The sequence below is a fragment of the Rhipicephalus sanguineus genome, chromosome 7 (assembly GCF_013339695.2).
Source record: "Rhipicephalus sanguineus isolate Rsan-2018 chromosome 7, BIME_Rsan_1.4, whole genome shotgun sequence".
Lineage (NCBI taxonomy): Eukaryota > Metazoa > Arthropoda > Arachnida > Ixodida > Ixodidae > Rhipicephalus > Rhipicephalus sanguineus.
In genome coordinates this window covers 76,525,694-76,546,187 of record NC_051182.1, presented here as the reverse complement: position 1 = coordinate 76,546,187, position 20,494 = coordinate 76,525,694, and the positions used below count along the sequence as shown (strand labels likewise).

Genomic DNA, 20,494 nt, shown 5'->3' with positions numbered 1-20,494 from the left:
TTGGGCATGCTACTGCCCTCGCGTCGTGGAACGCGAAGAGGAACGCTACGCGCGTCTTGTCTTCCCTCTAGCCTGGCCGTTAATTCTCACAGGGCGAGCGGGGAACGCAGTCGGCAGGCGTGCGAAAGGGGGGCAGTGTAGGAGGGGAGAGAGAGGTGGAGGGGACGCACATGCGCTGGTGCTCATCGCGGCGTTGCGCCGAAGAGAATTTCGGCATGTCTAGCCCGCGTTTCAGAGGCAGAGTGGAAAGGGGGAGGGGAGAGGGGAGGAGGAGACGGGGGAAGGGGAGAGGAGGGGGAGTGGGGAGGGCGAGGGGAGAAGGAAAGCGGAGAGGAGAGGGTGAGTGGGGAGGGTATGCGCATGCGCAGTAAGGGTGGACACGCCGCACACCACCACCACCACCACCGGATTGAACTCCGCCATAAGATACTTCGCATCTAAAAAGCTCTACACTTTCGACGCCGCGCGTTGTTGCAGCCGCTGCCGTGCACTCTTTTCCCTCGTTTCTGTTTGCTGTTTTCGTGGTTTGCATACACTGCAATGACGTTGGACGTTATAACAGAATCGAGTGAGTGTACGTTATTGTGGGAGTTATGTGCTTCCAGCATATGACAAGTCTGATCTCGACGTAGACGGCGTACGCCGCGCTGGGCCCTCGGGCCCTCGTACTCGCATGTATTTCTCTGAGTATTTAAGGATGGGTTACGACTGTAAAACATGCGGTCAATAACCGCTCACGGCGTGCCCCTGACTGCCAGAGCATGTGCTTTGATGTCCAGATATGCCAGCGCAAAGCAGTGTTTATTCTGAAACCAAATTTTGAAGTGATTTCTCAGAAAAGAAGTGCTTTCATTCGTGCATAGCCAGTGCCTATTGGGAAACGAGGTTCCCGCTGCCTTTTACTTGACAATTCGTTTTCGTTGGGAAATTATTTCGAAAGAAACTCTCGTGTCAGATGTGTGCACAGTAACGGTTTGTTGAACAAAGGGTGGTTTTAAATACAAATAATCAATGTGTGTGTTTTGGTTATTCCCAGAATCCCGGATCACCTCTCCCGCCTCTTCACTCCAGTTGACAGCCACACTCGGGGAAACAAAGGTGCCGCTCTGATCTGGAGCCTCACCGCTCGTGATGGGGAACAGCGGCGTTCGCCCTGTCAACGAGGCAGTCGGTCCTACATTTTCTTTGGTTGGACAAGACGACGCAGGAAAAGAGGTGAGTGGCACCCACGCAAAAGAGTCTAAACCAATTTCTTTCGTTGTTTAAAAGAGGCTCACATCATCTTGTGCTGCAAGTTTGTCGCGAAGTGACGCGTTACAAAAGCTATTTGCAAGTTGTGTTTTACACGATAACGGCAAAAAACTTGGTTTCTTACCATGCCTGTTTGCATATGTTGTTTTGTTGTGAGCCTTCATTATATCCGTGTGAACAACTTATTGTGTAGATTTTGGAAACCTTTACTGCAATTTCATTTTCTCATCATAATATCACGTTCTGCTTTTTCAGATATCGTTTTGCATGGTGCTCACGCTGCACAGGAGCGACAACCTAGCAAGGCACAAGTCTGATGTCTCAAGCCGTCACCACTTTTAAATGCGAAGCATTTCTTAGCGAAGTTCAGGCACTTTGAGCGTTTCTATCTACGTATCTATCTATCTGTCTATCTATCTATCCAGCCGCCTACGTCTGGGTGCTCTCACGATCGCCTCCTTAACTTGGTGTAGACCAAAATTTGCATGGGAGGGTAAGAGGATTTGACGAATATGAGTGCCGGGTCATGACATGAATAACGTTAAAATCCTGTCGTGTACGTCGTCAAACCCTTTCCACTGGACACGTGTGGCACATACCCGTTTACCACGGGCCGCTGTTTACGGCATAACTTCGTGATATGGAGTAGCCGAGGCAATATGGACCTCAACCTCTCCACAGCAAAACAGTTAGAACAGAACAGGGTATGCGCCACAGGTGATTGACAGTTTATATCTACCCAGGAACGGCGAGAACAGACATTGGTAACTTAAATTCTTGAGCATTAGGGAAAACCAACATCGGCAGCGTTGACTGAACGAATGGAAAGAATGAAAATCGGGATCCCAGCAGGAATCGAACCCAAGCATTCTGCGTGGCAATCGGTTATTCTACCACTGAGCCGCGCCAGGTGCATAAACTGGTTTGGAAAAACAGCGTACGCAGGCGTATTATCGGTGCAACGTCAGTTGTGGTTGTGGTGCTGGCTATCTAATTTTACAAGAAAGCAATAAACACTACATGATATTCTTACGATGTGTACTCCTACGATACAGGCGTCATATCAGATTAGCGTCTGTAGTTCCAATGTTGGCTCCGCTTTTATAGCAGTCTAATAAACATTACGTTTGTATTTCTATGATTCAGCAAGCTATAATAAAGCATTGCTCGACCCCGGAGGAATACATTAACGAAAGTTACATATGATATCCACATCACCGCACCGTAAAGTACACTTCGTCCACCAGAACGACGCAGTGTCCTATTCATTTCTTACGAGGCTGGGCGATGGGCCCATGCTGACCGAGGATGATGCCAGATTGATTTACAGCCGTTTTGTAGACCAGACTACGTAGGCCACATACGCCCAGGTAGTGTACGAATACGACAAACACCATCCACTTTTGTTGGTCTACGTAGCACTATCCAGGCGTACCAGCCTCGACGGCCTATAGCTCACCAACGCGAAGGGTGACTTCAGGTTCCGACATGTCGCCGGCTCTGTCGACAGACAATTTGTCGACGAAATGACCAAGGCATCCACGAATCCCAACAGCTCTACTAAACCACATCACTACACATAGGCCCCTCGTCACCATGATCACGACCAGATCCTATAACAAGTCATGAACAGCTGCTGGTGCTCACTGATCACGGTGATGATGCCCTTGTTCAAGAACTGTCAAGAACTTCTTCCACACATGCACACGGGTTCGTGAAACGTGCGTGCGTTCTCGGGACACGTATTAGCACTACATATCAGCTTACCGCTTCTGGTGTTGGTAATAACCGCGTTGCGATTGGCAGCTTTACCTAACCGTAAGCAACTGGTTATATAACACATATGCGGCTCTTAGGCATGTATGTGTGCGCATGAAATTTATACAAATATTTAGCGTCATTTTGTAACGTGTCGCTCAGTAAAAAAAGCTACGCCACAGTCACTTTCCCGCCGCCTGTTTCGCATAACATCGACTCCCACGGTACGTGAGATCTGCCGAATTTTTTTTATTTATTCTTAATCATAAGGAATAAAGATTGAAACATGATGCCGATTCCTGCTGTTTATTTAGCACCTTATGGCACTGTGCATATCATAGTCGCACATTTTAGTTGGCTATACCCATAGAAGCATGTAAATGAGGAATACCTTAACTTCTTAATTGGAAATCACTGACAATCTTTTCGCGCTTTTTATATAACTTTGCTGGAAATGTGGTGTTTTGACGAGTTTTATTAAAATAATGCTAAAATTGAACTATTCTTTTTTTTGCAGTCGCTGGGAAGAACGACGAGTATTATTGGACTTGCTTAAAATGAATACTCCCCTATTTTCAAAAGTAGTCGCGAAAAAGTAGAGCAAGGGTCAAATGAGTAGCTTAAAATACTTGTGGAGTCGCTTGACGCTTCAGTGTGGGTCACTTGACCCCCGTGGGAGTGTTACCGGCGAGAGTCGTCTAACTCCCTATAAGTGGTAACATCATCCTTCGGATGAGAGTCTTTCCATTCTTCCTAGAGGGTCAGGGGTCAGGGCTTCCTAGAGCGAGCCGACTCTGACCCACCAAGAGAGTCACCGTGACTATTTAAAGAGAGTCCTATACGTGGCAAGTCAGAACTCTCCGAAGAGAGTCACGTATACGCTTTTTTCTTAGTATATGCCTTCGGTTGCCTCACTGAGCGGAGAACAGAAATTTTTTTTTTATATGGCACATGGCAAAGAAAAGCTACAAAAAAGTTCTGTCACCGGGAGTCGGACTTACGACCCCTCGATCCCCAGCGCGCAGCGCGAAACGACTCCGCCACGGACGGCACGTTCTTCGTCATACTAACGGCGTGCTACTTATATACAGCATTTTCCGGTGGCGGTACTCAGAGATCGGGGTACATCAACGTGTTTTTGTTATCACTAGCGAGATGGCGCGAAGGGCTCGAAGGGCGCGCTTTAAAGGTCGTCGCCCGACGCGTTGAGATGAGCGTCGCCTCTACAGGGCGTGGTCGCTTGTGCGCGCGCGCTTATTTTGTACGTCTTGCGCTCTCACCGCAAGTTCGCGTTGAAGTTACAGAGAGCACGAAGGTCACTTCGCTCACTGCAGCGGACGCTTTTGCGGAAGAAGCGCGCTGCTCAAAAACAAATAAGTTACATTTGTGACAGTTCAGGCTCATCCTGTGTATACTTGTTGCGTTCGTTTCATGCGTCCTCCTTTGTATTTGACCAGCGCGCTTTAACTGTCTAGCTGTGACAGTTGTTCGCGCTCATCCTGTGTATGTTCGTTCCGTGCGTCCTGTCTGCTTAAGCAGCGCGTTGCAAGTTTCGAGTTGCTTGCCTTTCTTCGCATGACATTACAACTTGTTGCTATAGCATTAATTCCTTCTCCTCGGGGCGAAACCATGAACAACAAACGCTCAACTACGTCTGTAATGACACGTTTTACTTTCGTGTTATACCGACTCCTATGACAGAGGGATCAGCCATGTTTTTTCGGGAAGTAGGTGAGGATCATGTTCGACTGGCGCTTCAGCGAGGGGGCGTCGGCGAGGTAGCTCATTGTCCACGCAGATTCACGCAGCAAACACAGAAACAAGTTCCAGCAAGGAAATTGAACTTGCGTATGTGTGAACATCAAACTTTTTAGCTTCCGTCCGATGTATATAGAAAAACAAAGAAGGCGTAGAAAGAGAGGACGAGAGATTTGTACTGAAAAAAAGAAAAGGAAACATGGCGCGCTAAAATGCCTTCCGTACTTTCCCAAGGATGTTTTTTTTTTTTGCCAGACGTCCTTAAAAACGTGTACTCATTCTGCCACGGCCTCTTGCTCCTCCCATATTCGCAACGTACGGACTCCGCATGGCATGCTTGGGGCCACTGTCTGCGTGTGATACTGCGAAATGGCTGGCAAGGCACACACTAGTTGCTCAAGGCCTGCTCAGAAATGCAGGAACCACATGAATATGCTTAAAATATCGTCATGTGCTCGCGCTATGCAGCCTCCGTGGGTTGGCGGTCGCTTTGATGAACGACCCGCGTGCGAGGTGGCCTTAGCTTTTCGCCGCACTAACGACGTCTCGTTCGTACGCTGTCAACAAGGTTCACCAAAAATGCGCGGCCACTCCGCTGCAACCATTAAGCGGCAGACGGTACCATTCACCTTGCAGCCCCAAAGAAAATAGAAAACACGTGCGTCAAAGCTTGGCGGATGGATCAGATGCCGCCGACGCTTTCTTATCCTTAAACTTTGAGTGGGCATTGTCCCGACGTTTCAGAAACCTTACGGTTCCTTCGGAGTTTGAGAGAGCGACACACATATGAAGAGGGCTTCTTTTCTTGTTCGGCGGCCATGAAAGGGTACTTGAGGCGGCGGCGGTGCTTGTCGGCAGAAGAACAGAGGAGTGCAAGGGCTTGACAGGAAGGCATGAGTTGAGCCGTGAATGGGGTGGAGAGCTTTTGAGATGTGTGGAGGTGTCGAAGTGGCGGTACGCAGGATGCCTCTCTCTCCCTTTCTTTTTTTTCTTTACTGTACACAAGGGGTACGTTCCGTTGAGCACGGTTCGCATTGTTTGGGGTCGTTTGCATATGCCAGGATTCATATCCGGTAGTTGCTTTCAACTACGAAGCCTGTAGTTTCAGGAAAATTGATTCAGCGGTCTGCGTCCTCGGAATAATCGGCTATGGGGATGCGATCTCTTGCGAAATTGGGGACGTCGTTCCCCTCTTTCTTTCAGGTTCTCGGTTTCGCTGATGCAGTTGGCGTCGTAGCCAGCGCGAGCAATTTTGTAGACAATGCCTTGAATTCTCTTTCGGCGGCCGGTGGTTGGGAGCGATTGTTTCGCTAGCGCCTCGGGTAGCGGAGAGTGATGCATTTCTCTGGGGGTGTCGATAGGGAAAAGGAGGGGCAGGAGGGTGTTGCTGGATTTATCAGCTTCCGTCGAGTTTTGGAAGTGAATTTCTTTCTGAATAAAAGACTTAACGTAGCCGTTCTTGGCGAGTTTCTTGAATATATATTGTATGATTTTCTATTGCTTTTTCAAGTTGTACGCTGCGGTGTGTTCAGGCTTTTCGCATTATTGTCTAAGACTGATATCTTCCGGATTTTTGGGTGGTCTGAAGGGAACTGCAGATATCGACTTGTGTATAGGTGAGTTTGCAGTTTTATTTTCAGGCTACTAAAACATCCAAAAACCGCAGAGAGTCTTCTCTTCAAAGGGCGAACTGCATTCTCGTTCGATGAAATTTATGAGAAAAAATATGACTTAGGATCTCCTGACGATCGAGAAGCAGTCATTTAGATGTATCTGAGAAACATTTTTGGCTGCGGCTGGGGTGAACAGAGAGCTCATCCCTCGATGTGTTGCATTGTTATATTTCCCATGGCAATAGAGATGGACAGAGTTACAAAACGTCAAACATTCATAATATTAAAGGCAGTCTAGCAGTGACACGTGGCTACAGAATTTAGTGCTTGATAGCACTTACAGCCAAATAAGCTCCCGCAACTGAGTTGGCCTTCGAATGAGTGCCCTCGTTCTCAGTTTGTGTTTTACAGAGCTCATTTATGATGCAAAATTATGTTTATCGTGAAGGAGAGCGCATACTGACAATTTGAAGGAATACAAAGACGGTGCATGACTACCACAATTCGTGTTCATATAATATGAAGAATTTAAAAAGTACCGAGAATGCCGCCGGCAGAGATATTGGAGATGTTCATCATGCTGAAGCGTGTTACGTTTCCAGAGCGACTAAAGCCTTTGAATGTACCTGAAAACGCTTGTCACTTCTATAGAATGCATTTTACGACATCAAATTTCAAAAACTTGCACATTCAGGGCAAAACAAACCTAGTCTGTTTATTGTGCAACTATCGTCATCGCGCCTTAAATGTCACTAAATATGGCCGTGTGCTATTAAATATGGTCAAGAACTTAATGACATTTAGACACTTGAGTCCGTAAATTCTAATTACACTGGGAGCGTCCAAGTGGTACATATATGCAAATTAATGCGTTAGATTTTTCTATGTGAACCCGATAATAAAGTTGTAAATATTAAACACTATGAACTATTGTTCTGGGCATGCATGTATGTAACACTGCCTAAACAGCTGCATGAGCTGCTATGTGTAATACATTTGATGTCACGTGCACTGTGCACCGAAGCTTCTGGCCAAGTCAGGCTCCCTGTATTCGCTCGTCTGGGTTGTAACCAACCCACCGACGGATGGGCATTCTTGGCTTCGCGATACTGAGTATCCTGGCAGGCAATGCGTATGCGGTTGGTGTCGTTGGATAGATTTTTTGTCAGTCATTTTAGCTTCGTGGCGTCGACTGGAGTTTCGTTTCTGTTCGCGCTAGCGCCCCAGACGGGCGCGCGGTGTGGTCGCGCTATCTGTCGGAGGCGGCATGAAAACGACGCGCGGATGGGCGGTGCGCGTTTTATGCAGGTCCAAGAGATGGCGTGAATAGGCCGCCCAGTGTAAAGTTACTGTATATGCTACCTTTAGGTAGCAGAGTTGCGCATCTGTTTTCCAACGCCGCTAGCAACCATGCATTGCGGAGAAGCTGACGCTCGGGCCAATTTTTGTATTTCTCGACGCCGCCGCTGCAGCTCACTCAATTAACAGTAGTTATCGACAGCCAATGTTTATCGCCGGCCTTACAGTGCAGTACCAAAGACCACGATGGCACTGTACTGCGAGCACAAGGGCGAAATCTCCGCGGAGCCACTATACGATAATAGTGTCGGCAGTACACTGCTCTTTGAGGCTCGGGCGGGAGCGCTCCGCACACTGTCCTACCGGCACACTTTGACGCCGATCCAGACGTACAGATGGCACTTTGCAGGGTCTGCGGGAGCGCGGAGGAGACGACAGAACACATACTTCTCAAGTGTACGCAACTGACGCCACGACCAACAGAGGGCACCACGCTCCCACTGGCATTGGGATTTGAGTCATCTGAGGACCGACGCTACAATGCAGTATCGGTTGCGAAGGCCCGTCTACGAATGTGGTGGATATTAGTGAGACAATGACTGCAATCTCCGCCCCGTTCTGTCTTAGCTTTCCTGCCTTTCCTTTTTCCTTTTTTTTCTCTTTTTCGTCTCCGGCTAGGACGCGATCATGCGTCCACCCGATCTAAAGGGTACGACCACACCTCATCATCATGAGTTTCTGTCGGCGTCTCGCACATATTTTTTCCCATATCGCAGCCATAGACTAAATGATGCCGACCCTAGGAATATATCCCTAGATGTAGGAATTTTCTATTTCAGGGATTTTGAGTCTTTATTGAACCTAGGGATTTTTGATATATAGGCTCTGGAAATATATTACGTGGCCTAGCGACAGTCGTTACTGAGTAATCACGCTTTTTCAATTAGAAGTGCTACAAAAACGACAATTTTCGTTGTTCGCTATCCTTCATTTAGGAGAACTTTGTATTCTGCTGGGCCGAGTGAAAGCGATAGCAGTTCTGCAACGCGAAATTATTATATGCTGAATACTGGGTGGAAATGAAACCTTGTCGTCGTAGCTATTTAGGATGCATGCGCGTATAATTAGGGCCCTGAGTAATTGCTGCTCTGCAAAACAAACTATGATTTTGTTTTTAGGGCACATGAAAACATGCCAAGTTCACGCTCCCCGCGTGCATTCACCCTGCAGTCTCCATGTCAAACGACTTCTGGACCCGTAGACTGAGTGAGAGAGCGAAAGTAGGGCTTACAATAGGTCGAGTTGGTATTGATTCGTTATTATGGAAGCAGCGGGACGGAAAGAAAATACTGTTGTTGTGTTTTCATTCGTTCTGTCGCGCTGTTTTGATAAGCGTAAGAACAGCGAGAGAAATGTTAGGCCAAGCGGGAAGCTGATTGAAAGTATACAGGATGGCTATCAGCCAGCAAAAAATCATGAAACTGTTTGCAGTGATAGATTGACCGCTACCTCGCAAGCTACAAGTACAAGAAAGGCGCTACCCACTTGCAATTGACCCGAACAATCACATCTATGCCTTCAATCAGTCCGCAAAGTGAACTTGACAAACCTGTTTAGCTATGTAGCAACTGGCGCCATTGCAAGCACTTTGTGTAACTGCACAGAAAATGCAAAAAAGAACACCTTCACTGGCTGCTAATATGATGCTCTTTACTTCTAAGATTGGACCATAGAATGTGCTATATTTATACTTAGTACAAGATTAATTAGCCTGCCTGAATAACGACATTGAAAAGTTAATCTAGAGATAGTTTTGCAATCTAGGGAATTTTCTAGGGCTAATTCTAGGGATAAAACGTTGTCTTGGGTTGGCATCACCGCATAGACAGCTTCGCTGCAAAAACAAACGTACTCTATCTACATGGTCTTCCAGTGGACGAAGGGACATCAGCAAGTACACTGTCGTTTTCATAACATTAACTAACAACGTTAATGTATACACGTACATTTACAATTGTAGCTGAAGGTCCGTGAACCTTCGGCTACAACATTGTGTAGAACTTTTTGATAGGATTAACGGATTAACATCTTCAGGATACTTCGTATATTTCGGGTGACTAATGAAAAATGTGGGCCGATTCAGACGGAATTTTAGTATATCGATTGCCTGAGCAATCTAAAGCGGTGGTCAGGTAGCTTTCGTGTTTTATTTGCCGCCTCCGCGCAGCGTTGATGCTTAGAATCGGCGCCACATTTGTCATCACCGTTGTTGCGAATGTGTGTCGCAAGTTTGGCTTTTCCTTACCCTGAGTCCTTACCGAACGTTTCAACTTTTCCTTGTTCCACGCGCACACTTACCTGCTTGGAATTACACCACGGTCAAAACAACGAAAAAGAAAGCAAACACAATACTTGAACGCAACAGAATTGTATATATTTCAACTTGTAAAACAATCACGTAAACACAAAGTTAATAACAGCAATCTCGGCAAGCTCTGGAAAGCGACACATTGAAGCGACACTGCGCACTTCTTGATGCTTCCACTGATGCTCGTAACAGGATACTAATGTGCGGCCTAACAGTCTACTTGAGCGGCGATGACCTCAAAACTTGAGCAGCACTAGTCATCTTCGGTCTAGTCTTATAGCAGTACTGAATGACGTTCACCGCCTGAAGAAAGGCGCAATATGCCTTCCCCGTAAATCCACTAGATCTTTAGGGTAAGAACTTTCGCACAGAGGAAACACTTGTTGGTCTGCTTTCGCTAGAAGCTGCGCGTGGGGTTAGTGATTGTTTCATCCATAATCGACCGGAAGAACGCACCTTTCGCGATACAGCCCAGCAAAGATGGAACAGAAACAAACGTCCTAAATGCTTAACTATAGTAACTAATTTGAATAAGAGTTAACGTTGCAGTGCTGTAGTAGGGTGAGCGTGTTCAAAAAATTCCGAATATGTTAAGGTACAGTCGATACGTGTAATAGTCAGTTAGAAATGAGGTCTGCAGTTTAAAACACACCACTTTGACAACTAGAGGATAATATGGATAAGTGCCGCGGACGTCCGTACCATGGCGTGGTACCGCGCGAAACACACCATCAAAGTGTGCCTCTGTGCGACATTTTCCCTCATTTATCCGAGCCAGAATAACGCTTTCGCAGCTCTCCCCTTGAACGACAGCATTCAGTACAAAATCTCCTAGGTATGCACCGCCATAACAGCGACCGGCAGCGTTCGCTATATAATAACGCCCACATAAAAACACCAAATAAGCTGTACTCATGAGCGATTCTTAAACAATATGCACTATCGGCATAAATTCGAACGTGAACGTTTACGACACTAACGCGTGCTTCCATCTCCTGGCTTACCTAGATTTGCAACATCAGAATGATACAGGCTATGAAACGTATATTTGGGGACTACTCCATGCACAGAACACTGCTACGGGGCAATTGCACCTAGCACTTCCATGCAGTACGAAATAAGGGGTGCTTTGATCTGTTTATTTTCCGTTCGTGCTCTAGTTTATGCCGATGGCGCAATAAACTGACCGTTACAAAATAAAAATTAAACAGCAAGCAAAGTTGACACAAGTACGCGTATAATGCAACGAGAGACGAATACTTCAAGAAAGGAGTGGGTATCTTCCCTAAGAGTGCGATCTATTTAAGGGAAAAATTGTGCCCTTGATTCTGAATATTACATATATATGTAATGGGGAAATAGACATTCCCATTGAAAAGACCCACCGGGAAGAAATGTGGGCAGCGAGTATTACGTAGGGAACAAAAATAACAGATCGGAGATTCGCGTAAATGCCACCACCTGCACGCACTCGCAAGGCAATGAAGCAGGGTTCTGGGAATATCTAGGCCGTGTTATCACTTACTTGCCTGTACTCCGACTGCACCACTTGTGCCAAACCACAGCCGACTAGGCTGCTCAACCAAGCACACAATACTATCCCGCGTGTTACTTATACAACTCTGTCCCGTCATTTACACATAAAGGGCTCACGGTTATCTATTTTAGAAAGGCTCGTATCAGTGGGTAGCTAAAATGCATGATATGTGAACTACAAAAAAGATACCCGTTAGGCTCAGAGCACCTTAGCTTAATGATATAGCATTTATGGAGTCGTTTCTGGTTGATATTCCTTTTTCAAGAATCGAATGTGTCGTGAAATCTAGGCGCAGAGGTTAGCGACGTAGGAGCATGAATGAGCGCCATGACGACCGGATGCCGTGCTATCACGTGACCACCTTACGAGTCAAGTCGACGCGACAAAATCTCTGCTCCTTGCAAACAAAGCCAGAACTGCCTCTAAAATTACTATGACTCTAAGGTTCTGCGGGGTTAGCCAGTATTGCTTCTGAGGTAACGACGTACCGGACCTTAATCGACGAATGATATGGGCTCGAAAACATGACTGCAATACTTTAGCTTGCGCATAAATACGAGTCTTCGCAATATGATCCAAGAGCGCTAACAGAATTACTTTAATTTTGCTTCTTTCACTGGTATGTCTCGAGCATAAAAAACTTTTATTACATATTATAATTCTTAGCGCCACATTTATATAAAAGTGTAGAAAAAGTGCTCCCTCGAGTTCCCGGTGCTCGAACTTTTTCTTCATTTAAATGCCGAGATGAAATGTACCTACGTTCGACAGGTTTACATACGGGGATCGATACAACTTTGACGATATTGATGCCAATGACGTTTAATGCGTACTTCACGGATGCTTTTCATCCTGGCCGTTACTACACAGCGGTTAGACCACTGCACCAAATCGTTCTGAATGTTTTGAAAATCTGATTGCAATTGACATTGAGCCGTTTTCATAAGGTTTCAAATCCATTCAGTCTATGCTTCCCCCTTTTGAATTTCATGCACAAAAGACAGTGACGCTACGTCAATGCTACGTCATCGATTTGGGAAGATGGCGTTGTTTTGGGCAATTATCTCGCAGACCACATTTTCAAGCTCGCGAAATTGAGCTTTTGGTCCCTTCATGGAATGCGATACATAGCTCCATATTTTCAACGACAAAACAGTAGCTGGTCTGCGACACAAGATGTGTTTTTTTGTTAGGTCACGGGAAGCTTGTTCGAGAACTCGAAAGTGTCTGCATCAGTCCATAGTTTATAGATTATGTTAGTATTCTGGTTTTCATCTGTTTACGCGCTGATGGACAGGCGTTGTCCATAATTCAGACTTTTAATTAGAAGCGCAATTATGGAATTCAGCTTAACTTATACATTTCTTTCTAGTGCGTTTTATGCACTTTGCTGAGCCTCCTCCTAATCTCATTACCGCACACATGGTGCAATGTGGATAAATTTCGTAGCACAAACGGGCTTTACAGAATGCTTTGCGTTTGGCAATAAAGCTTATATTAAGCAAAGAGACACACACACCTCTCATTTTTCACGAACCAGCTGTGGATATGGAACATGAGCATCGTTCAAGGCCTGCTCTGACGCTACTGGCAGAGCAGCTGCATTATTCGGGCGAATCGCTCACTGATGTGCAGGCGCATTCAAGCTCGCTCACCCGTATAATTAATAATGTTACATATTCGTACAGTCATTTAGCAGAAATGAATAACTTTACACATTCGTACAGTGATTTAGCAAAAATTAACGGCCCTTACGACACTGGTGACACCCTGAATAGAATGATACTTACTGCATTGGCCTTTTTTCACTAGTACGAGTTTGCTTAGTACAGGTTATCTCGCGAGTGTCAATGCTGTCTTCAGCCCAAATTAACGTGCATGGTTACTCCCGTTCCGTAGGTCGGAGAAATATTCCAGTGGGTGACCACTTAGCACTATATCGACGTGCTGCTACCATAAAAGAACAATGTTTCGGCACAAGGTGTGGTATTTTCTGACAATCACCGTAACAGTAGCTCGAACAAGGTTTAGGAGAGAACACCAGCAATGATCGATACTCACGACTACTGGACCTATCCATCAATGCAACACTGGCCACAAGTGTCCCACAACAAATGCAAAAAGCAACATAGGCCAATTATATTGCTGAAGCATGATTCTAGCTAAATGTCACTGAAACTGCACACCTATTAACCCTCCGTGTTGACCATACGTTTTAGTGAATCTTGCCTCCAAGTTGCTCTCTTCTTTCGACGACCAAGTATTGATACACCATAAGCAGCATGATATAAAAAGCAAGTCTTAGGGTGAGAGACCAGGCTACTCAGAAAAGCTTGCACCCTTTGTAGCGTCTGCAATCATCATCTCTCATACGTCCGCCTTTCTTAACGCAGCAGGCGCAGCACTTTCGGGTTGCAAATAGCTTTTATCCGCGTGTACAGCGTTCTTAAGAGTTTATAGGAAACGGAAGAATACGAATGATTGTTATTGATTAGAAGACAAGTCACATTCTCGAGGGCCTGGAAGTTGTTTTACAATGCACTGCAAACAAGCATCTGGCACAAATCTGACTACATTATATCTGTGGACCGAAATGTTCATTAATCTCTTGAAACTTCATCGTAATGACACCGCACAGTTATCGTTCTGAATTTTGCCGCTAAAATGAGTATGCTGTCAACTGATCTTTAAGTTTTGCATAATGTAATCCCGCTCATTTTGAAGTGCGACAATGGCGCTATCCACATGCTCCGGCTCTCATGTGCTGGAGCATGAGGTATACTATATGAATTAATTAATGAGTAATTACACCCCACTGGTTGTAACTGCGCTCCAGCTCGGTTTCCAACGAGTTGGGACCAATGGTATATCGGAGACAAATGAGGCCTGCAACAGCAGTATGTGTTAGTTGCCTACAGAGCAATCTGTGTGGCGACGTGATTTAAATTATGTCGATGGCCATTTTTGAAAATGGGAACACCCATGAGCGCTTCGAATCAAAGCGTCGTGCGTTGAACAAACCATGCGAACGTGTTACAACATACGTACCAAATTTAAACGCACCGCACGATCACCCTAAGGTAGCCAAATGAAGTGAATGCGTCTCTAAACAAAATCATAATAGACAGCTCTCCTGCCTATAAGCTGTTTTAAATGACGCACCATCTATGTTTGAAGAGTAATTACACCTCTTCTTGGACACGTCCGCTGATTTCCCGTTTTCCTCCAGAAGGTCTGCGCAGGATCGGAGTGGTGCTTCAACAAAGTGTCCGTGCTCTCACGACGTCACGTGTAGGCAGCCAGCTACCTCTCGTAGTCTAGCCTACAACCTTAATTTACTGTTCTTGCGAAGCTTGATGTTGTTTGACTCTGACGCAAGCCAGAGCACGGCACAAAATCATGGCATACTCCATTTCCTGTGCTGGTTAATGAGGTGCAATACTGCCAGCCAGGTTTTAGTTTGGCAGCATGGTGCATGCCAGTGCAGGCCACAGTGACACCAGCAACAACAAAAAAAGAAAAGAAAGTGAAAAATACAGCAAAAGAAAAAATACTGCTGCAAGAGCAGCAGGTGTTGCCGTCAGCCAGCAGTGCAGGCCAAAAAAAAACTAAACCCAGAGGGCGCAGGTGGCGCGCGTGCAAGGGGTGAACGTGGTTAGAAGCTGCAGACGCCGCAGAATTGATTGTTGACGAAAGTGAAGCCTTGAAACTCGTTTCCAGAGAGGCTGCGCATGACGAGGGGGTCGCCAGGGCTCAAGGTCAACTTGGCCTGAGTGAATGCCGGGTCAAAGTTCTCGCCAGACCGGGGGTTTTTCTGCAAGGGGGTTGAGGGGCATGGGAGGAAACGTAGGAAGGAGGGAGCAGGCAAAAATGTGAAACCAAAAAAGAAACAAACCATAGTAGAAAGCTGCTGCAGCCGGAAACATAAGCGCAAGCCATTACACTAGATGCAAGCGGGAGCATGTATCACTAAGCCGCTACATTTTCTGGCCCCCCGTTGAAACTAATGTGGTAACATTGCGCGGCGCAGGGGGTTCCACGTCACTTCACCGCACTTCACGTCACCCACTGCAACGTTCACGTCTACGAGCACTTTTGCCGATTGCTGTGCTGCTAAGGCAGGCTGAAATTCTGACTGAACCATCGGACCATGCGATCAGGCTTAAATTTTGCACAGCAGCGTTGCGCAGTGATGACATAAGTAGAGGCTGCTCGGCTTGGCTCGAATACGTGATCCTGAGCGGCACAGCATTCGGCATGGTGTAACAACAGGATCACCAGTACTTACTTAAGCATGCGCATCACTTCACGATTGCAACGAGCAATACAAGGGTCACTACCTGAAAGCGTTCTTCTAGCGTTCAGCGAAAGCAGTGCACCCCCAAGTGATCGTACAGAATAAGCAAACGTAAATAAGCAAACGTTAGGTCAAGCAATAAGAGATTTAGTGTGGTAACTATGCCCTAAAAAAGATAACTTAATGTTCAGTTCATAATGATTTAGGTTAACGCGTCAGCCAGAAAGTATAAAGGAAGGCAAGGAAAACAGGTTCTTAAGTCACTTTCCGTAATATTTTAACTCTCCACGTAGGGCAACAGCGGAGCATTTCTCATTGTGCTCGCAGACCACAGATACAAAAGGATTCACGAAGGACTATAATCACCAAAACAGGGTCCAGTGCTTCATTTGGTCTCATTCACCAACCAGCGTTATTTTCTTTTTCTTAGAAATAAACTACTGACTTCAATTCCTTTACTACCCCATATAATCCTATCTTTTTTCAAAAGGCGTTGTGAGGTCTCCTTCAATTACACTGTCTGGAGGTATGCATTAAAATGCACTACCGCACTGCCTGTCAGAGCTCTCTTTCCACACACTAAACGCAACAGGTTGGGTCGCTACTCTATAGCCCGAATAATAGTTCAAATGAAATACGACTAGCTTTATTGTCATACAACAACCGTAAGTATTGCACTTATGCCCCATCGCACAGGGGCATCGAGGGCTCAGGACGTGGCCTTGAGGTAAGGCCACGTCATGAGCCCTCGCGACAAGCATTAGCTGATGCATCGAGGCTGGAGCTGGTCAAGGTTCTTCCCCGAAAAACAAGCTAACTTTATTAGCTCTACTTACACACCTAGAACTGCATATCTTGGCTTACAGTCCTCGTTGGCTAAACGAAAGGTTGGAACATAGAGCATTATAGTCTAGCGCACTAGGATATTTGCGAGGTGATAACCGAAATAAAGCCATTTGGCAACCAAGTTGAATGAAGTCTAGTTCACAGGACTTAAAACATATATTTTCCACACAAAAAATAATTAAATGATGTTTCGCGCAGCCTAAGGCACACCAGAAAACACAATAGCAATAAACGAGCACTACGAGCAACTTGGCTCGTAATGTATTGCGAACAAACAGCATTGAAAATAGGGCACAGAACAAATGGGCTTAGGGTGCTGCCATGACTATTAATCGAGCAGGTTTATTGCACACAATGTGGCTTCCAAACCTTATAAAAGTGATAACATAGGTAATAAGAAAATTTTGACATAACCCATCTACACTGATTGCCTAAGTTATTCTGGAACCATTTCGTATCACAGCACAAGTACAATAACTTACATTGCAGTCAAGTGAAATGAGCACCACGGGGCGTCCATTCGCTTCATTGCCTTACTACATTACGCTTATTTGATGATATACGTTATGTGTCTTCGATAATTGGCCAGAACTGATGCAAGGGCCAGTTGTGGCTAAACAGCACCAACTGTGTGTCTTAGAAGACCTAATCCTCACACGTAAGTTATTCTTGTGCAGTGACTATCGCGACAGCGCTACAATGGTACTGCCCGCACACTCAGCTGTAGTGCATAATTTGTGCCTTTCTCAGGAGGTTTATACTATCAAGGCCAGACAGCGAGCCAAACAAAATTTGGTGGAGTAGCCACCTGAAATTTAAGGACTAGCAATATTTGCCTTTATTAATAAAGAGCTAGAGGCTTACTGCAGGGAATGATACGAAGTTTTAGCTAGATACAAACCGCAAGGGCAAGCAGTTTATCTACCTCTAATTCCTACAGAAACTAAGCTCGCACATGACAACTCGCTGAAGCAAGCAGCAAATGCCTAAAATGTTTCCCCCACATGTCCCTCGCAAATAAGTCAGCGATCCGAGTGCGCGAAACTTCAAATATTTTCTTTGCTTTCATTTCAGTGGGCAGCTGTGTGTCAGTGTTCTCTCTCGGGACCCTGTTCAGCTAACGGTACAGAAAAAGCGCTTATTCCAGCAATTAGTCACACCTTTATACCTTCGAGTGATATTCACTGTCATTCAGCTTTTTTATATACTCTTCTTAGGGCTAGAAGCTACTGTACACATAAGAAATCTTTCAACTGCTACTTAGTGCAGCACCCCACGGCAACTTTTTCCGTGCCTTACATTCAGCGCTGTTCGCTTCCAAAGCACAACACAACAAAAACAGACCTGAGCTGTTGAAGCAAGCTGAAGAATCTTGTGAGTACAAGCGTTCACAACTAGCAAGACGCATTTAATACTTTTATTTGAAACATAACGATAATGGATTCAGCAGTTAAACACATTGTTCTTGTTATTACCGTTCATTGGAGGCTAAATAAATGTAGTTGCTTTGACTAATACATTCGTTTTGCAAAGTAAAAAACTTGCACAAATGGTCCATTGGCCCTTTGAAGTTCCTATTATGAACTGAGAAGGAATTGCCGATTGAGTAAACTGCAATTTTTTAAACTCAAACAAGTATATAACGAGAACGTGCGTCTATTAGCTACCCTACCAGTTTCAATCACCTTTTTTTTTCACTGGCAGGCAAAATTTAGCAGTTACTACAGTCAGCAGAACTTTAAAATGTTGCAAGCCATTTATTATCAAAATTTTTGAAACTACAACTAAAACATAAAACTGCGTTGTTTTTTTACATCTATGACAATACGTAAAAACTATAAACTGCCGCTTTGAAAGCTACAACTCATCACCAGAGCATCTAGAAAGAACAAATTAAGAATTCTGCATATTCTGTGATAACTTTATGAGGATTTTACGAATGTGCAACGCAAAAAGATGAGCTTCAAAGCGGTAATAATATCTGGGGTTTAACGTCCCAAAACCACGATATGATTATGAGAGACGCCGTAGTGGAGGGCTCCGGAAATTTTGACCACCTGGGGTTCTTTAACGTGCACCTAAATCTAAGTACACGGGCCTCAAACATTTTCGCCTCCATCGAAAATGCAGCCGCCGCGGCCGGGATTCGATCCCGCGACCTTCGGGTCAGCAGTCGAGCGCCATAACAACTAGACTACCGTGGCGGGGCAGTTTCAAAGCGGTATATACTTCGTATAAGCTTTCGATGCACGTTCATTTAGGTTCAGTAGAACAGTGATATCGTTTTCCATCAATTTATTACAGAATTCAAACCATCAATTTTTCGAATTTTTCATGAAGTAGTTGGTAGCCCAAATAACATTTTCCTCACGTACATGCTAAAGTTTACCTCTTTCCTTCAAATGCATCTGGCTTAACCAAGATTAATAGTGTAGTTGCCGACAGAACAGACTTCTCCATTGTTGAGTATTCAGATATCAGTTACCAAGTTAAACTTTCTCTAATAAAACTGTAGCTGCCTATATATCTGCCTTTCCAATCCCCTCCTCCTGAGCCTAACCATCGCTCAGCTATTGAGGGCCAGCGAGACTGCACACAGCGCCGCACAATTCTCATGCCTATTCATTCGCCACGTGCACGGTTTCATGCATAGCCACATCATGCAGGACACAGAACAGCAACGTGCAATGGAGTAGGTAGACACAGGCATGTTTCCCGCCGGAGTGTGGCACAGATGAGTTGAAACAGTCACTTGTAACAGCTCCTCACATTGAGATGTGATGGCAGAGATGTGTTCGTTTGCAAAAGCATGTACGGGGCCTCTCTTGTCAGATGTCATGAAGAAATACTGCCATGTTCGCGAAATTCCTGCAGACCTCAAGGAACACAGAACTATGCACATGACTCAAGGAAATAAAACAGCACACTGGAAGCATCTTCCCTTACAACAGGCTTCCTAGACTATAAAAGAATTTATCAGAAGAAGGTTTGAATGTAACCAGAGCAGTCACAGACTCATCTGCTGCCTTGACTCTTACATCTGTTGACTGCTGTCTTAAATAATCATTTGAGAAGTCTTTATACGTTGACTATTGATTGCAACATTTGTTGCAAGAAAATCCATGTAAACATCCTTTCACTTGATTTCATTTCTTTTTTTTTTTTGAAGACTTCACAAACCAGTTTGTCAGTGTGATTTAAAAACACATTGGCTCGGTAAATGTTTTAGAACCTTCTTGCACCGAGACCGCCTCCTGTAAATGGAATATATTCCATTTTTTAGACTGAAATAAATAGACAAATGTCCTAATAATCACGTCAAAGCGGCTTGATTCATGGACTTTGACGGCAGTATCTCTAACAGCCTTTTCATTTCCGCGTCTTTTCTTTGTTTACGAGTTCTCCCACGCCAGAAGTAGCAATTCTGCTATTTAGAGAGCATAATCCATGAATGGAGCTTAAAATTACCTTTTCTTAAGTGCTCCTTTACCCACACAGAAAAGTACGCACATATTCACAGCAACCGGTTCGTCAATGTGGCCTGCACTGGTTGGTGTAATTTTTAATCAACTAAACAGGACAACGTTTACTTTGATGCAATGTGGAACTGAAAACTGCCGGAGCACACATTTGGCGCCACGTCCACTTAAAAGGTGCATTGGAGGGCACAGAAAAGCCGTAGAGCCGTAATTTCTATGTGCCGTTCCTGTGCGCATGCTTCACGCTTAGCACTTCGCATCAAGAACAGACTGTATCGTAGACTCTAG

At 45.2% G+C, this 20,494-nt stretch overlaps 1 protein-coding gene across 2 annotated transcripts in view; it reads right to left on the bottom strand.

The window, feature by feature from the left end:
- The window catches only part of LOC119399534 (protein kinase C, brain isozyme), a 204,679-nt gene that overhangs the window by 28,380 nt on the left and 155,805 nt on the right, over positions 1 to 20,494 (bottom strand). The window contains exon 11 of one of the 2 annotated variants that reach the window (XM_037666342.2): positions 10,092 to 15,398. The exons of the other annotated variant lie outside the window; for it this stretch is intronic. Within the exon in view, the coding sequence (XP_037522270.1) occupies positions 15,240 to 15,398 (159 nt within the window). The 3' untranslated portion in view covers positions 10,092 to 15,239. Of the gene's footprint in view, positions 1 to 10,091; positions 15,399 to 20,494 lie in introns of those variants that run through there. 2 annotated transcript variants of the gene reach the window in all.